This window comes from Malania oleifera, chromosome 6 (genome assembly GCF_029873635.1).
Source record: "Malania oleifera isolate guangnan ecotype guangnan chromosome 6, ASM2987363v1, whole genome shotgun sequence".
Taxonomy (NCBI): domain Eukaryota; kingdom Viridiplantae; phylum Streptophyta; class Magnoliopsida; order Santalales; family Ximeniaceae; genus Malania; species Malania oleifera.
The window spans coordinates 44605683-44623173 of NC_080422.1; the positions used below are offsets into that span (position 1 = coordinate 44605683).

The 17491-nt window shown below is 35.6% G+C and overlaps 1 protein-coding gene across 2 annotated transcripts in view; it reads right to left on the bottom strand.

Moving 5' to 3' along the window:
• LOC131158005 (pyrophosphate-energized membrane proton pump 3) overlaps positions 1–16620 on the bottom strand; it is a 71319-nt gene extending 54699 nt beyond the window's left edge. Inside the window, exons 1-3 of one of the 2 annotated variants that reach the window (XM_058112548.1) lie at positions 16399–16620; positions 14315–14710; positions 5868–6071 (exon numbers count right to left, since the gene is read on the bottom strand). In XM_058112548.1, coding sequence (XP_057968531.1) covers positions 5868–6071; positions 14315–14413 — 303 coding nt within the window. In that variant the 5' untranslated portion in view covers positions 14414–14710; positions 16399–16620. The remainder of the gene's footprint in view (positions 1–5867; positions 6072–14314; positions 14711–16398) is intronic. The other variant, XM_058112549.1, reaches the window with a different exon arrangement.
• Between the last annotated feature and the right edge of the window lie 871 nt (positions 16621–17491).

The window sequence follows — 17491 nt, forward strand, 5'->3', positions numbered from 1 at the left end:
GCGTTTTACCCCTGATAAGGCAAGGCATTAAGGCGTAAGATTTTTGGGAATTTATTTTTTTATTAAAAATATATATAAATAAATTATAAATATTAATCTTTATATAAAATTTATTTTAATAAAAAAATTATATAGTTTTAAACTCTATATAACTTAAAGTGGGGCTAAAGTCAGTATTTCAAGTTCAGATCTCAGCATGTGTGCTTTTCTTCGTTCAAAAGAACCACGTGTCCCTACATATATATTATATATAAACTCCACAGCTCCCAGTCCCACATCTCTCTGGTCTTTTGTCTTTCTTGACTCTCGTCTCTCAGCATCTCTTGAATCTTCTCATCTCTCTCTCTCTCTCTCTCATATTTTTTTCTCGGACACCGTGATCTCCTTTTGTCGAATAATCATCAAATGAAATGGGAGAGATGTCATGCAGTGGAAGATAGGTCCTCAAACAGTTGTCGCTAATGGAATGAAATAGAAGTCGCGAAGATGATCATCTGAAATGTTTTCAAAGGTCGTGAGACAGGATCGTTCGTCCGTGGAAGCTTCTTCGAAGAGAGACAAAAGGCTTGAAAGAGTCATTGAAGACAGACAAAAGGCTGGAATAAAGAAGACCTCTGCGCAAGCTAAGAGGCTGTAGGGGGTCGCCAGAGAGAGATGAAAGGTTGTACCAAGTCGTCGGAGAGAGACTAAAGGTTGGAGGGAATTGTCGAAGACAGATGAAAGGTTGGAAGAGAGAAGAACTCTGTGCAAAAGCTTCAGTCATCAAGGGGGAGGGGTTGACGCTCGTCAAGCCCTAACAGATCTTATTTGATTTTTTTTTTTTTTTTTTGAATATTTAAAACATTATTATGTCTGCTCCCAAAAGGCATACATATTCCCCTCTGAGGTGTAAAAATCGCGCCTTTTGGCCAGAGGCGTACGCCTCAAGCCCTAGAGGCAAACGCATTTTAAGAGTCCTGCATTTTAAGTTACGCCTTAGGATGTTTTATGCCTAAAACGCATCAAGGCAGGAACACCTTTTAAAACATTGTTTTAAAATATATAGAAATAATTTTTACATATCATAAACAATAAATTTTATTATATAAATCATGAAATCATCTATATAAAAATGTAAAACTCCAATTCATATAACTCATGTTGTCTTTGCCTATAAATGGAAAAGCCACAGCCACGTGCCTTTCCAAGGAAATAACATTACTAATGGGTTCTCTTCCAGCCAATAAGGATAAAGCATGCTGCTTGAGAGGGTCAAAGAAGTCCAAGAAAATTTCGCATGACCCAAATTCTAACAGTTCAGCCCTTTGCGCTTCTTGCACAACATCATCCTGGAGAGAATCAAACACAATGGAATCTTTGAGGGTCGATACAGTGGAGAAAAGGTCAGCCGCCGATCAGAGAAACTAGTCAGAGGGAGAGGAAGGTTGAGGGAGGTCATCAAAGAAGCTACTTGCATGCAACCATCAATCAAATAGTGAAGACAATGTGATCTCTCCAGTCTTTGAAAAAAGGACATGATTAAAGTCCCTTTTTTCTGTAATTGAGACCCCTTCCATGAGATGAGCTTCCTTAACATGAGTTCACCATAGGACCCCGCTGGCATCTGCCATATCATTGTATCCTCCTACTTTTTTGTAATTCATTAAATGTACAATCGTTTTAACTCCCTGTTGGTGACCATCGTCTTATTACTGCCCATGGTTTTTTTAGGATAATTCTCCTTTTTCAATTTCATCGAACAGTTTCATAAAGGACATTCCAATGGTTTAACTAACCAACTTCATCTTCTGGAAAACCCAATCAGATACATGCTCCTTAAAACAAGTGATCTCTAAGTCTAAACCTTTCAACATCTCAAAGTTGGGTGAAGGGGGGCTGTCCTGCATAACTTCCAAGCAAGTGCTGGAGGCTGAAGCTAACGCCTTCATAACCAAGGTCTTAAATTTCAATTTTGATTAAACTTTCAAAGCTCAAGTATGAAAATTTCGATGGAAATTTTTATTTCAATGGAAATTCTATTTCGATGGAAATTCTATTTCGATGTCAATTTCAACTTCAATTTTAAAAGATGATGTAAATTAATAGTAAAGCATGGAATTCTTTTATGAAACTTTAGAAATGGCTAATAGACATAATAATGTAAGTTTTATAACTAACACGTTACAAACTAAATACATCTATGTTGTGTATGAAGTGCAATAGTTGTAATTGTAATATAATGTGTATTAAACATATTTGTAAAATAATGAGTATTAAACATATTTGTATTATAATATGTGCATTAAATATTAATATTAAATCAAATTTATAAATAAATTATATATATTAATTATACAAATAAAGATAACTTGTACATGAATAATTAAATAAAATGTTATTGTAAGTTTAATTACAAAAGCCCTTGTAATAATCTTTTGTTTCATTAAAAATAACAATAAATTTCGGATGATTCGTTGAAATTTCGATGAAAATTTCGAGGGTGATGGAGAGCGGAAATTTCAACAATTTTGTGAAAATTTAACACCTGGTTCATAGCCAGCCTGAGAATTGGTGGACTCCAACTTCAAGTCATCCTCATCTTCCTGAGTTCCATCTTGTTGTGTGAGGGGTTCCTGTAGAGTAGCAGCCTCCCCAAAACTGAACGTCTTCTTCGCAGCACAAAATAGGCATGTGTGAAGCTTGAAAGAGGTGAAGGAAGTGGGTTGGGGTCGAGAAGAGGCCCAGGGTTAGATGCTTGAGGGGGTGAGAAACCAAATAGAAAAGCCAACAGTCATGCTACCAAACCTCGAGTTGAAGCTTGCTCCAAGGTCTCCAAAGGCAGAGAAATATTTGAGCCTGACTTGTGGCCCAGAAAATTAAAACCAATGGTCAGAAGAGCAGTACATAACTCCAGCCATCGTCCCCAACCCTTACAATCATGTTTCTATTTGACAACCAAGGAGATCCCCATGGAGTTACCAAAATGGGGCAGGAACACACAATTTCTTGTCGAGTCAAAGTCAGGACAGCTTTGAGAGAGAAGGGCACCTTCTTCTTCTCCATTTGTGAGTTGGTTCACATCATCCTTCCCGGTGTGCAGAGGCATTGGACTTCCTCTTTGAAGAGAGAATCACTTGTCAACCAAGCTTAAATGCTGAAGGCAAGATATTGCAAACCCTTCGAGTCGCAACCTTTTGGAAAGGTGATGTTTCTCCATTTGCCACTGTTTGTTTATGTTAAGGTAAGGTAATTACAATGTTTGTTCACATTCAGTTGCAACAACAAGGTTTTGTCCTTGCTCCTCACTTGATGATACCAAGGCATCATGGTGGGTCTTTTGCTTCTCAACACCCAAAAGTGCTCCCAAGGTGCAAGGAACCACTTGATCATTCTAGCCTATCTCCATGATTATTGAAGTACTCTTAGCCCTCAACATTTTGCGACGTAGTAGTCAAATTGAGATTTGAATCATGACAAGAAATATTCCAATTTTGGAATTGAGAATCAAGAAACAAATTGAATCGTAGGATTCAATACAAATTTCCAAAATCAAATCTAAATGAAAAGCATATATTGTTACATAAACAAGAAAATTAGTAAAATACATTTAAATTTTGACAATAAAAAAATCATAATTCATGTGTATGCTTTCCCTAGACAAATGAAAAGGGAATGAATCAAGAAATATTAATAAAAGAATGAACCTTACGCTATTTAAGGGAAGGAATCAAGAAAAAGTAATAAAAAAAACTGAAATTTTAGTGTTTATCGACAATTTAAAAATAATATTTTCATAAAAAATAATATTTTCATTCGTATTCTTTCTTGAATTAAAAAAAAAATAGCTTTATAAATTGATAATAATTGAACAAACTACTAAAAAGAAAAGAAAAAAAAAAACAACTTTTGAATCTTACCAACACAATGAAACATTAATACCGCCTTAGCCAAAGAGTATCTACCCCTTCTTCTCAATGGTTGAACACTACTCATGAGTGAAAACCATACTCTTCCAAGAGTGAAGAATGGTTTTTTGAACGCAACATAAGGCAAAGTTTTATTTTCTCCTCTTTTTTAGCACAGAACTGATGTAGACAAGGAATGGAAGGTAATCGTGTATAATAAAATGTAAAACCAATAAAAAAAAAAATGTTGTTTTAAGGATTTTAGACTAGTTAGGACTGTGGGATATGAAAAGTCTAGAATCGAGTGAATTGACGGATTTGGATCTATTTGAAAGATTCACAAGGTAATTGATAGACTCAGCAACAATTCAGTTGTTTTTAGATTCTCTTGTAAGTCTTGAATTGATTTGGAGTGCAATTGATACGAATCATATGAATATAATCATGAATCATATGATTCTAACAACTATGCTCCGCAATTCTAAGGAGGTCGACACTCCCGCCTTCAAGAACCAGGTCAAAAGTCTTCCTTTTGATCACTGTCGTGCACTTCTCATCTCCTCCCACGAGAGAGAGAGAGAGAGAGAGAGAGAGAGAGAGAGAGAGAGAGGGAGAGGGAGAGGGAGAAGTAATTTGCTTAACTTTGGAGGGAAATTCTCTCATGGGATTTCCAATTTCTCCATAATATTAATGAAAGAAGCGGATGAACTCGTTAACTGGTGGTGATTCTTGATTCTTTTGATCCTTATGCTCAAGAGTGATAGTCGTTCTTGGCTTAGGTATAATTCTTGTATTTTTTTTCATAATCTTTTTGACTCATTTGAAGAAAGATGCAATTTCTCTTCCTTTTCCTTTGGAGAAAGTGATCTGAATTTTGGAAGGCCAAGGTTCCCTCTAAGTTTCAAGCTTTCATCTGGACTTTTGTGTGAAAGGGCATGTGTAACACCCAAAGCTCAAGGCTCCCATGGCAACCAAATATATAGGGAGAGCACGATGTACAGAGTCTTACCTCAATTCTACATTTGAGGAGGCCTAATAATGCAATTAGTCTGATATATTTCCATCATGTGCTTCAATTCTAATGAATTAAGCAAATATTTGTTTCTTTGTTGGCAAGTGGCCAGACAGATTTGGCGTAATCTTTTCATCCTCGCTGGTGAGACTTGGGCGTCTCCCCAGGTTGTCTTTGTCGATGCCATCTTGACATTGAGGATTAGGACTTTGGCAGAGTAAAAAGGGGAACTTCTGTAGCTTTACACGAGATCTGCAATTATGTGGGCTTTGTGGATGATATTTAACGATCAAGCTTTCCTTGTTGCAGGATGGACTTGTCTTTCTTCCTTCTCCTTTGGCTCTGGCTTCTGCAGAGTTTTGGCTATTGGCTATTTCTTTAACAGATCCACAAAAGGATTGGGCAGCATCTCCTTTGTAATAGTTTATTGCTAGTCGTTCGAATTTTTGTCCCCTAGCATTTGTATTTCTCCTCTTTACTTAAAATAACTGCGCCGGGGGGGGGGGGTGGGGTGGGGAGGAACACTTTCATGGGAGTGGCTGCATTAATCATTTCATGCTATTCCATCCATCAATGCTACCTCAGATCCCAGGCAAACATGCATTGTGGTGAACAGGGCTTTTATAGCAAGTTTCCAGAAGCACACAACTGCGTAAAAAGTGAAAGAAACTTGTCTTGTTTACAGATTTCTGTACCTTCTCATTGTTTCCTCAACTACACTATAACTATGACCCAAGATTATATATAAGAAAGCAAATAGATGACAATTTGATGCCATAAAAATTATTAACAAAAATCGGCAAGAAAAACCAAAAGGAAAATATTTTTTTTATAAATAGATAGTTCAATAGCATAATAAAGAACGTGAAATCAAAGTACAATTGATGAAGAACAATGCAATTTAACAGTATGTGTTTACATTGAACAAATAAAAAAAAAATATGAACTTCCAAACATTGAAATAGACATACCTGGACCATCTCAGGAGGTCCCTCATCCTTTGACAGCACCCATTTAGTAAGATATATAGATAGAAGGAAGCTGAAAATGCAAATTGAGAAGACAAACACAATAATTGGAGATGTTCTTGCTCCAATATAAAAGACAACTCCAAGGCCCAAGAGGAGAAGTATAAGAAGAACACGAACATTTATCCCCATCAGAATTCGAAAAATCTGCACAAAACAACTAATCAGTCCTATCCAAGTAAGGCTGTGTATGTATGTTCGTGCACACAGGTGTTTGTACAAAGAGAGAGATGGGCACACTGATAGAGAAGATAAGAAAGAAATGCACACATTAGAAGATAAACTAGAAGCAGAGAGACAGGCAAAAGCAAAGTGTATTAAGGCATGTAAGGCAGTACAAGCCTATCACACGAAAGTTTTTTTTTGTTGAAAAGCATTAACAGAACCATTGCAACTAGAGCTTCAAGTTACTCGGCAACAACTGCTTTCCCCCAAGTTTTTATAGTCAGCCCATGTAACTTTGAAAATGACAGATTGCAGTTAGTTCCAAACCAAAAAAAAAATTAAATGTAAGAGAGAGAGAGAGATTGGATAAAAAAAAATCATTTTCAAGACAAAAGTATTTGATATTTTGATCATGAGGGCTTCATACTCAGTTCTAAAGTTGTGAAATTATCAACCCTTATCGGAAGATAAAGAAGGAGCTAATCTCAAATTGATCTGCTACAGCATTTTGCAAGAACCATTCAGAGGTGATACTGAAAAGTTTGGTGACATAAGAAAGCAGTGCCTCTGCCAATTTTCTCAAATCATATATTCATGCTCCCATTTGTACTAGGTCAAATAAAACCACAATGCATTAGGAAATCTCAATCATTATGACAGTGGAGAGTGCTTATGAGACCATATCTAAAAAATTCTATAACAGTAGACCCACAAACAAGCCATCGCAGTTAACTTGCTAGTTCAATTCAGGTAACCAAACCTAGATCCAATTACTCAAAAGCAACTCAACAATTGTATATGACATTTTCCATTTTGCTTTATTCTGTCTTCGAAAATCACCAGCAAATTGGCAAAACTACTAAAAATATTTTCCAGTATCTTCGCAACTCGTCCATAGTTCATCTTAAAGCAAGGAGAACTTTGCAAGACCTTCAAAATTAGGCAGTGTATCATCAGTCAAACTCTTACACAAATCTTAGTCCAAAGTTTGACTTTTGTAGTAAATTCTTCCTCTGTTCATGAGGCTTAAGCTTAATGTCTTCAAGAAAATGTGAAAAATAAGAATGACTGAACAGCAGGATTTTCGGAATGGCAGTGAGCTTTAGCGAGCACTACTTTTCCAGGTGAGATGGTGAGATGTTTCATGATCTCCTTGCACATCTTGGAGGATCAGATGTATTCATAAACCTGTAGCATATAGGTTAGGCAGCACGCAAGTTTAATGCAAAACACCCAAAATGTGTTTTTGAATATTGTTAGAAGACAATATGTTATTTTTACTTTTCCTATTAGAATGTCTCTTTTTTATGAGTCAGCAACAAGTAGCCTCTAATCTATTAATTTCAACCTTAGCAGTTGCGCAAGAGAAGCTTGTGAGGAACTCTGATAATTCTTCCACAAATTGCCCATTTTCCTTTCCTTTCCCTCTCTTCCCATTTCATCATTTGCTTTCTAAACAATGAATCAGTGCGAACCAGCCCAAATTGGATTCAACTAGCCAGTTCACCAACCAGTCCAACTGACCCAGTTAACTAATTGAGGCAGTCACCGGTCCTGTTTTCAAAACCATGACATGAATTCCTTGCATATGATATGAATGCCTTGCTACAGATAAGGAGGCCTGATCTGGCCCCACAAACTGCATATGATTTTTTTGTTGGTGAGATTTTGGGTTATTGGGAAAAGTAGAAGATGGCTTTATTCAGGTTATTCAGGTTAATATGTTCCCTATTAATAATGATTAATGACAAAGAAATTAATAATGACAGGGAAAGAACTAGGCAAGAAGCCCCTAATCCAACTCCTCCATCGATAATCGAAGCTCTTCCTAATAAAAACTTTTTTTGAGAACTCCAACTAACTCAATCATATGCTTCTCAAAAACCCAACTAAAGGTTAACTTCCTTACTCTTGCTCCTACCAAGGTATTAAATTTAGATTTCAATTAAAATTCGAAGCTTCAAAAGCACAGAAATTTTGATGGAACCTTTGATTCAGGTGACAATTTTTATTTCAATTTTTAAAAATGATGGAAATTAGTAGTAAAGCATGGAATTCTTTTATGTAATTAAGAAATTGTTAGTATACAAAGTAATGCAAGTTTTAGAACTAATATACTATAAATTAAATACATCAATGAAAGACATGTTCTATATGAAGTGCAATAGTTGTACTGTAATATTCGTATTAAACATTTTCAATTAACATAAATGAAATTCCTAAATAACTTAAATATTATTTATTATAAAAATAATGATAATTTAAACATAGATAGTTAAATAAAAAATGCTGTTGTTAATATTAATAATATTTTGTTTAGATAAAAAAAGGATAAATTGAGAGAGCAATTTCACTTTGTGTTTAAATGTCACATTTGAATTCCAATAATTTTTCATTCTAGAGTTAAATTTTGGCAAGTTGCACTTAAATTTAGAGATTTCAATAAATTTCGGATGATTCCTTGAAATTTCGATGGAAATTTTGTAAGACAAAATTCGACTGCCATTTCGATTGTAAAGGTGATAGAAAGCAGAAATTTCAACAATCTCGCAGAAATTTACAACCATGGCTCCTACACACATCCTCAATCACCCATTCATCACCAAAACACCTAAAATTTACCTACCCTAAGAAAAGCACTCTTGAGAATAAGAAATAGTATCACTCAAAACCAAACTCAACTTATGAGCAAGAAACTTAGAAATAATCTTATACAGACTAGTCACAACTTAATAGGCCAAAAGTCATTCATCGTGATAGAAAGATTCTTTTTTAGAATGAAAGTAACAAAAAAATATTTAATGCTCCTATGAACAACCCCATTACCATAAAACTCCTAAAAGACCTTCATCGACTCGCTCTATACCGTCTCCGAGTAATCGTGAAAAAAGTGTCATGTTAAAGTAGGTCCACCAAACTGTAAAGGACTCTACAGTTTTAGGAAAATGATGTTACACAGCTGCAAAAAGCACCTCCTAATAGAGATTAGGAAACTCGCCCTCCCATTCCCCACAAGAAAAAGGAACGATCCAAACAATTAATCACAAATCGCACTCATTTAGTCAACCGAGTAAACAAAGTGTCATCCAACAAGATTTCCCATAACCCACATTCCTTAAAAAACATACTAAAGCCATACAAACTAGAATTAAACTTGGAACATTTCTTGTTTCTCAAGAATCCTAACAACATTAGAATCCCCCATAGAACCTACTACATAGTTGAGCAAAAACATACATAGCATACAACTTGTCCCAAAGGGAAGCAAGCCTATAAGAACCATGGACTGGGAAACCACTACTAGCAAATTAGCAATCAACTCCAGAAGCACACTAAGCATCCCCGACTATTCTCCAAGAAAACTAGAAGATGGGAGATAATACCGTTCATTGAAACCCAAATACCAATACCCTTGACCACCACATCCCTTCAACCGATCAAGCAGTGTATCTTGCATTAAAAAACGTTGGAGAAAACCTAACAAAAACTTCCCAAATCATTTTCAATTTCCTATGATCCCCTAACCCTAAGACATTTCCAATTGAATCCTTATACCATAAAATTTTTACCCACCTTATTCCTTCCTCTACGCTATCCCAAAGAAAAAAGGAAAGAAAATGGGAAAACCCCACCAAAAAAAAAAACCTAATATTACATGCCGATTTCAGCATCAGCTTTTTGACCATTTTCTTCTTTCCTTCCATAAATCCTACCGCTACATTTGGTTCATGGAATGTCTATTCTTAAGAATAGATTAGTAGAAATAGGTTAGTTGCAATTAGTTATACAAAAAATTATGTTGATACCATATAGCAAATAAAAATGAGAAACTTTTTATGAGTCCATAACAAGGAATATACAAGGAATATTTCACCATGGGAATTTATATTCCTTTTGTCTTACATATTGAATCAAATAATAAGGAACATAATATTACCTACATTCTCAAAATTTTCACTATATTTCTATCTTATTCCAAGTAATAGCTATTCTGCAAACTAAACAAGTCATAAGAGTAACAAAATCCCTAATCACTTGTCCCAGAGGACCAACTAACTTAATAACCATACCCTCAAGGAGAGCTTGAAGGTCACTATTGTCTTTGCCACACACAATAAGTTCATGGTAATGGTTCATAACACACACACCCCGCCCCACCCCAAAAACCCTTTTTTTAATTGAAATAGAAGACTTATTGATACAAGAAAGAGAAACAAATACAATGAAGGAGAACAAGAAGTCCTCAATCAAGATAAAAGAGAAAATAGAATCGCAAAAGCAGACACTGCTGATTTCTTCCCTTTGGCATTTAGGTGAATTGGCAAATTCAGTCAAATGCTCTTTTTTTTTTTTTTTTCTTCCAGTTCTTACCTGAAATCAACTTAGATGGGCCCTTCGGAACACAGCCCTCCCCCCCCCCCACCTGGCTCCAAACCGAGGGAAGCTGCCATCAACCCCACAGCTCCCTCCTAATAAGTCAAGGATTGGCCTTCACACTGAATTGAAACCAAGACCTATTACCAAGAAGCCTTGCAGCCTGCCCAAGTCCATGAATTGGTGTGACGCTTCTATTTGTCGAAGCAATGAGATCCCCAAAGACATACTCCTCCATCAACTGATCAATGAGGCAGCCCTTCTCAAACTTTAGTAGGCCACCTACCAAATCCTCCATCTCCTAATGATTGCAACATAGATATAGAAGTAGTGCAGAAACAGCAACAGGGGAGATGTAGAACAGCACGGGTACCGCCCAGAAGGAAATAAGGAGAGATGGGAAGAAAAAGAAAAACTGCAGATACACCCCTTACGAAACAAGATATTGCAACTAAACCTCTAAAAGAAACATTTAGTACAAACCCCAAATGCACATAAGTGTGCTACTAATTAACTAAACACATTTGGGTTTAAGACCCAACAATTCCTTGACCCAATTATTTGAAATTGGTTTCCAAATTGGGTCAAAGTGATCCATCCAATCACCCACTTCCCATCTTACTTTGATAAGCCTCTTAATCAAATCCCTCTACTCCCACCTTCTCCCCCCACCCCCCCCCCCCCCCCCCAAAAAAAGAAAAAACAAAGAGAAAATATCTTCTTCACAATACTCTAAGCAACTAGGAATCATAGCGCCCTTACAAGTTCTTGGACCCATAGGCAGTAGAAACCTTAGGACTGAGGCCCCCTTCTTTTTGGCCCAAACAATTTCGAATTTGAATAAAAATTATAATCTTAAGAAACATCTCTCTTGTGAATATTGAGTGAAAGAAGGCGCCCAAACAAATTCCACTTTCCATATAGTGCCCAGACAAATTCCATCTTCCATTTCAAAATCCCTCCTTGTTGACCACGCACATTATGATTTCTGAATGACAGGCTGGCCAGTAAAACTCCATGTTTGCACTGGTGCACCACCATCTTTTAAAAGAACAGCAAATTTTGGCTTCACAGATGCATCATGACTGTTAGAAATGAATTTTAAATTCTCATAATAAAAAAAAATTGACTTCGAACCAAAAACATGCAGCAAAAGGATTTGTCTTTATCCTATTCAGCACCATGAGATTGATTCGAAACTAACAGATGCTAGGAACTCCATCTTCCCTACTTCCCCCAACTAGACACTTAGCATTGCAAACTAGCACATTTCGCCAATGCACTGCCCTTAAGAACATCTGCTTTGCTCTTCATGTCAACCATCAAGGCTTCCAAAGACAAATAAATTGACCACCAACCTGATGCATCTACCCCTTTACAAATAGAATGGCAGCCTAGCAAAGACTCTGAACTTCTCGAGAAAGAGAAATCTACCCTTATTATTCATCATCAGCTGTGAAAGAAAGAAAAAACATGTTACCTTTATGGATTTCACCCAAAGATTTTCCCCATTACCGTATGGTCCCAAAGAAAACAATTTCAATGGTTCCAACAGTCATCTATATTTACCCTCCTCCACATACAGAAAGGAGGATTTACAACCAGAAAAATCAGTAATACATAGTGTAGGTGAAGCATTACCTAAATCAAAATTGAAAACAAATGAGCAAATAGAATACATACATACATACATACATACATATATATATATATATATATATATAAAGGAAAATTTCCTATCAACTTCAAAATTCAAACATTTGGTGAAAACCCATTTGCACAATTAGATAGGGAGATCACCTTTGGCACCAATCGTCCCTGTGTAGTGGTATCTCCCATATCTGCACTATCGTATTCAAGTTTCTGAATGTGCTCTTTAATATGGTTAATGAACTAAAACCCTGCTATTTTACGTTTCAGATCACTGAACTCGTACAGGAAGGAATTAGCTTGACTATAGTAACAAATTTAAACCCATTTTTTGTTCAAAAGATGGGAGAAATACTTGATGAATTTCTGGAAAAAAAAAAATCAGTTTCACTGTTCCAAACAAGTTCTAGCTTTAGTTGCAATTATTAGAAACTAGAATACCTAGACAGGAGCAAAAGCAAGAATTGGAGCAAGACCAAAGATAAGAGAGCAACAATCCTGTAAATATAATACAGCCCAGAGCATGTTCAGAGCATTTACATATAATTATAATCAGAACAAATTATCCATTGCCAGCTAACAAATTTGAAGTACTTAAGGTACAGCGACATTGAAAAAATCATGCGTAGTTCAATTATATACCTACCTCCATATAACAGTCATGGTTCTAGTTCTACTTCTATTCTCCTTGAACTCTCCTGTTCATAGTTCATACTAAAAATCACGAATATGGATCACCCATATGTGTTTGAATGGCTGTAAAAGTAAGGCAGAGAAGGGACAGTGGGAATTGGCGAATTTGCAGTGCTCTATTAATTATGACGCAAGGGATTGAAAAGAGGTTTCCTCGGTTAGCTTCGGTTAATTTTTTTTCCCTATTTCTCTGTATGTTTTTTATCTTCCTGAAGATTTCTTGTCCTATCTCGATTGTAATTCCTTCCTCCTAATATATCTTTTGTTTATCAAAAAACAATCAGTTTGCCTGTAAATCCACAAACTTAAATTTTCAGTCTCTGGGTTCAGTGCATATTTATCATGCTACCAGCAATTTACAATCTCATTGCCAATCCTTGTGGACCTCAAACAGAGTAAGTATTTAGGTTAGATATTGTGGTGATTCTATATGGATCCGATATGCCGGGACAGGTTTGAACTAATCGACAGGGACAGGAATCCTATGACATCAAGGTTTGAGACGCTTCAGCAAAAAGTAGGGCAGAAGGGTACCGATGCCCAAACTGTCCCAGATTCCATTCCTAGAAAGCATTAAAACAATTATGGTAAAAATGAATCATTCCTAGAGCCCTTGCATGTCATAACATGATCAGTACAATAGATTCAGGAACCATTTAGTTCGCAAAATCTTTATAAGATTCTTGCAGTTATCGACGAATTCAAAGAAAAAAATTTTATGTTTTTGTTCACATATCAAATTTAGAATCTAAAAATGCTGCATTATGTGAATCTTAGACTTAGTTAGGTAAGCATATCAATAATATAAGTTATTTTAAGTTTAAGTAGATAAAATTTTAGAAATGTGAAATTTTATCATAATTTTAATTCCAAGTATTAATGCTACCTCAATAATCAATACTCAATAGCAAGTGTGCTGGAAATACCCACTTGTGAGTTGTTCCACATTAGAAAAGAGGCTGGAGGAGTGGCTTATATACATGGCAGACACAAGATCTAATTGCTTAAGTTTTTTTACCAAGTTGCTGCTCACCACTGTATCATGCACAAGGACACTCTTGGTGTCAACAAGGATATTGTAGCAAATTATTAACTGGAGCCAACATTCAATATCATCAAATCCCATCATCTGTCGCAGTATGTTTCCACTGCGATATATGAATCAATCACATTCAGAGAGCACACATAGGCAAAGGTGCCAAAAATGATACACACACACAGACAATATAAAATAGAAATTAAATTAACTAAGTTTGATATTGACTTTAGAAATGAGAAATTCTACAATAATTCATGCACCAAACATAACCTCAACAGTCCCCAAAATTATTGCTAATAAACAGTTGGACAACCAAAAGCAAATACGATCAAATCCATAACAAGGGACAGCAACATGTTTCTACTGATATATAGGCAATCATTGTTCATTCCAAAAAAATTAAAAAAAAAACAGCATGCATACAAGAAAATGAAGTTTGCTAGAAACAGATGACCGAAGGGATTCTTACCAATGGGGTATAAGGCTTACTGCGCATGTTGGGGAACGTCCTTGGCCTATCTTGGTAAGGCGGCCCCAAAGCACCACTCTCAATGTCATCATCCATCATAGCATGGGAGGAATTTGCCCTCCGAGCTACTGGGAAAGGGTTGAACTCGCCAACTTTGGGCAAGTCACCCCCTGAACCTGGTCGCTGAATTTTGAATGTTCTTATTCAGACTGTAAATCCGTCTTAACTTTATCCTCATAGAGACAAAAAAACCATCAATCCTTAATTTGTATCTTTGGCTCCTTGATATCTCAGTATCGCCTATGCTCCCCAACTTCTTTTGGCTCTTGTTTTCCCTCTCAAAATTTAGAAATATGTAAAGAAATTTTTTCTTGGGATCCCCCAGCACCAATCAACCTTTTTGGGGAAAAAATTGCAAAATGTCAAGATCACAAAATTCCCACATAATAAAACCAAGAATGATATATCATTTTACATCAAAAAAAGGGAAATAATATTTGTCTAAAGAGAGAGTCATATTGCTTGAAGTAGCAATTTATGCACAGAGTCAGCACGAGGCAGCTGCCTGCACTGCATACTGACTAGCAGAAGAAAGTCCAAAGGTTGTAGTCATGAACACAGAAAAATTACATGGAATATTTGTGTTTGAGAGGATGGAGTTCAAGCCCTGGATTTGGAATTTTGTTGATTTGAACGAACTACAATTCAAAGTTGTTTTGAATATTGTCAAATTTCACACAATGCCAAATCCAAGGCTCAAACTCCATGCTCCCAGAGACAACATAAGAATACACTCAAAAAATTAAAGAATGGCAAGTTGAATAAAAACGGAAAAACAAAATTGAAATCAAAATCAATTTCATATACATTTAAAAGAGCACAATGAATCTATTTCTTCTTTCTTTACTTCTAATTGTGCTGGCTTCTATTGGAATTTCCATTTTCATAGGGCTCTTAATGATAGGGAGATGTTGGAGCTCACCTCCTTATTAAGTTTGTTAGACTATCAATCCTGGATTCTTGATTCTTTTGGGGAGTATTCTTGCAAGTTTTTTCTTAGCATTTAACCAATAAAAACTTTTGTTTCCACTTCATAGATCTCTTTTGGAAGGTTTATGTTCCCTCTAAGAATAAGGCTTTTATTTGGTTGGTTGTTCTTAATAGAGTTAACACTAACAATCTGCTGCAAGGTGGGAGGCTTTTCAAGGCTTTATCTCCAGATATACGCACTCTTTGTTTTGAAAATTCAAAATCTGCTTCTCACCTGTTCCTTCCTCGCTCCTTTCTTGGAGGATGTAGAACAATCTTTTCATCTTATTTGGAGAGAGTTGAGTGTGTGCCGAGTAGGTGAAGGATTTGTTGGCTATCTCTTTTCCAGGTTTTGGATGGGGTACATATGGTTTAGCATGCAATTTTTGCAGTTTTGTAGGGGATATGGTTGGAGCAAAATGCTTGTATTTTTATGGGGAAGTGGATGTCTTCAATTATGCTTTGGGATAGGATTCAGTATCTGGCCTCCTTGTGGGTTTTGCAGCAGGATGTTTTAAAGGTTTTTCTTTTTCTGATTTATGGCGATCAGCTGGCTATGCTTTTTTAATCTATTTTGACTTTTTTCGTTTTTTATTATTGCATATTTTGAGGATTTCTTATGCTCCTTGTTATACTTCTTCTTCTCAACAAAAACCTCTTCTTTTTCAATCAAAAAAAACAAAAAAACCATTCACCAAGTAACTAAATTTATAAAATAAACAAACTTACAATATCGACATTAGGATTCATATATTCACGAATGCACCAAAGCCCTAAGATCTTTTTTTATTATGATTGGGGGGATTAAATTAAATGCGTTGCAAGTTCTGGTTCCAACCGGCAGGAACAGATAATCAAAATAGTAAGATCTAAGAAACTACTTAATTATTCCATTCATAACTAGCTTTTGGTCATATATTCGGCACTACAAATTCAGCACAAATTCAGCCACATCCGAATAGAAAATTTTCGGGGAAGATCTGGATAGTAAAGAACAGAAATGAAATCAATGGTGCAAAAACGAAAATGAGAGTTCAACTTCATCGCTACTTTACCGTTCAATGAATGAATAAAGCTCCCGTAACCGCCATGAATGAAACCTTGCTAGGGCTCCAACAGCTCTCCCCAGAATTTGTAGAATTTTTTAGAGAGAGAGAGAGAATTTACTATGCTGATTGCTCATTGCGCGCAGAGAGCCACGCTGCTGGAAATCACCAATACGATAACGGCACTGTATGGGTGCATTGACTGTTGAGCAGCAACATCCCTACTCTCTCGTCTAAAGCTCGCTTACTACTCGCTTTCTTATACTGCCATCTGGACGTCTACAATCTTAGGTGTGCCTCATCCTATTAGATTCTGCCACGCAATTGCAGGGGTTCAACCTTTCCAATGAGACAAAGCCATGTCAGCAAAATGATGAAACATTAATATGACCCACTTGTGTAAGTATTTAATTACCAAAATGACATTACAAATTTAGCCAGAGGTATACTAGGAAAGTAAAATTAATATTTTATAAATTTTCTGTCATGAAATTGTAAAAATAGTTTGTTAAAAAAAATTTAAAAACATTAAGCCTTTCATACTATCATAAAAAAAATAAATTGTCATCTTCCTCAAAAAAGGAAAATTTTGCTTGCAATTTTATCGAGAAAGATAATTTGTGACACATGATTTCACACATCAAAATGTCATTACAAATTTTAAATTTATTATCTATAAAAATTTTATAGTTATTTCAAGGTTTTCTTCCTTTTTCTCTTAGTCTGCATAATAAAAATATATATGTAATTCCGCATATCTTGCATTTGGGAGTATAGATTTCGAACTTTTACATTTGGATTTGTATGCATTTAGAAAGCATATAACATAAAATTGTATTAAATTTCTTTAAAATTCACACAAATTCAAATCAAAGGCTCAAAATTCATCTTCGAAATACTATCTTAATCATTTTATCCACAAGACCACACCTAAAAGAATATTTGCAAGTCAAATAACCTAATATGCATAACATAATCCTAAGTTAAAATACAATTTATGATAGTTGTTCCCCTGCGTACATGATTTATATTTACGCTATTAAACATATCCATTAAAATTATTTCATTATTTATCTAATAATTGAAATCTAAAATAGGCATT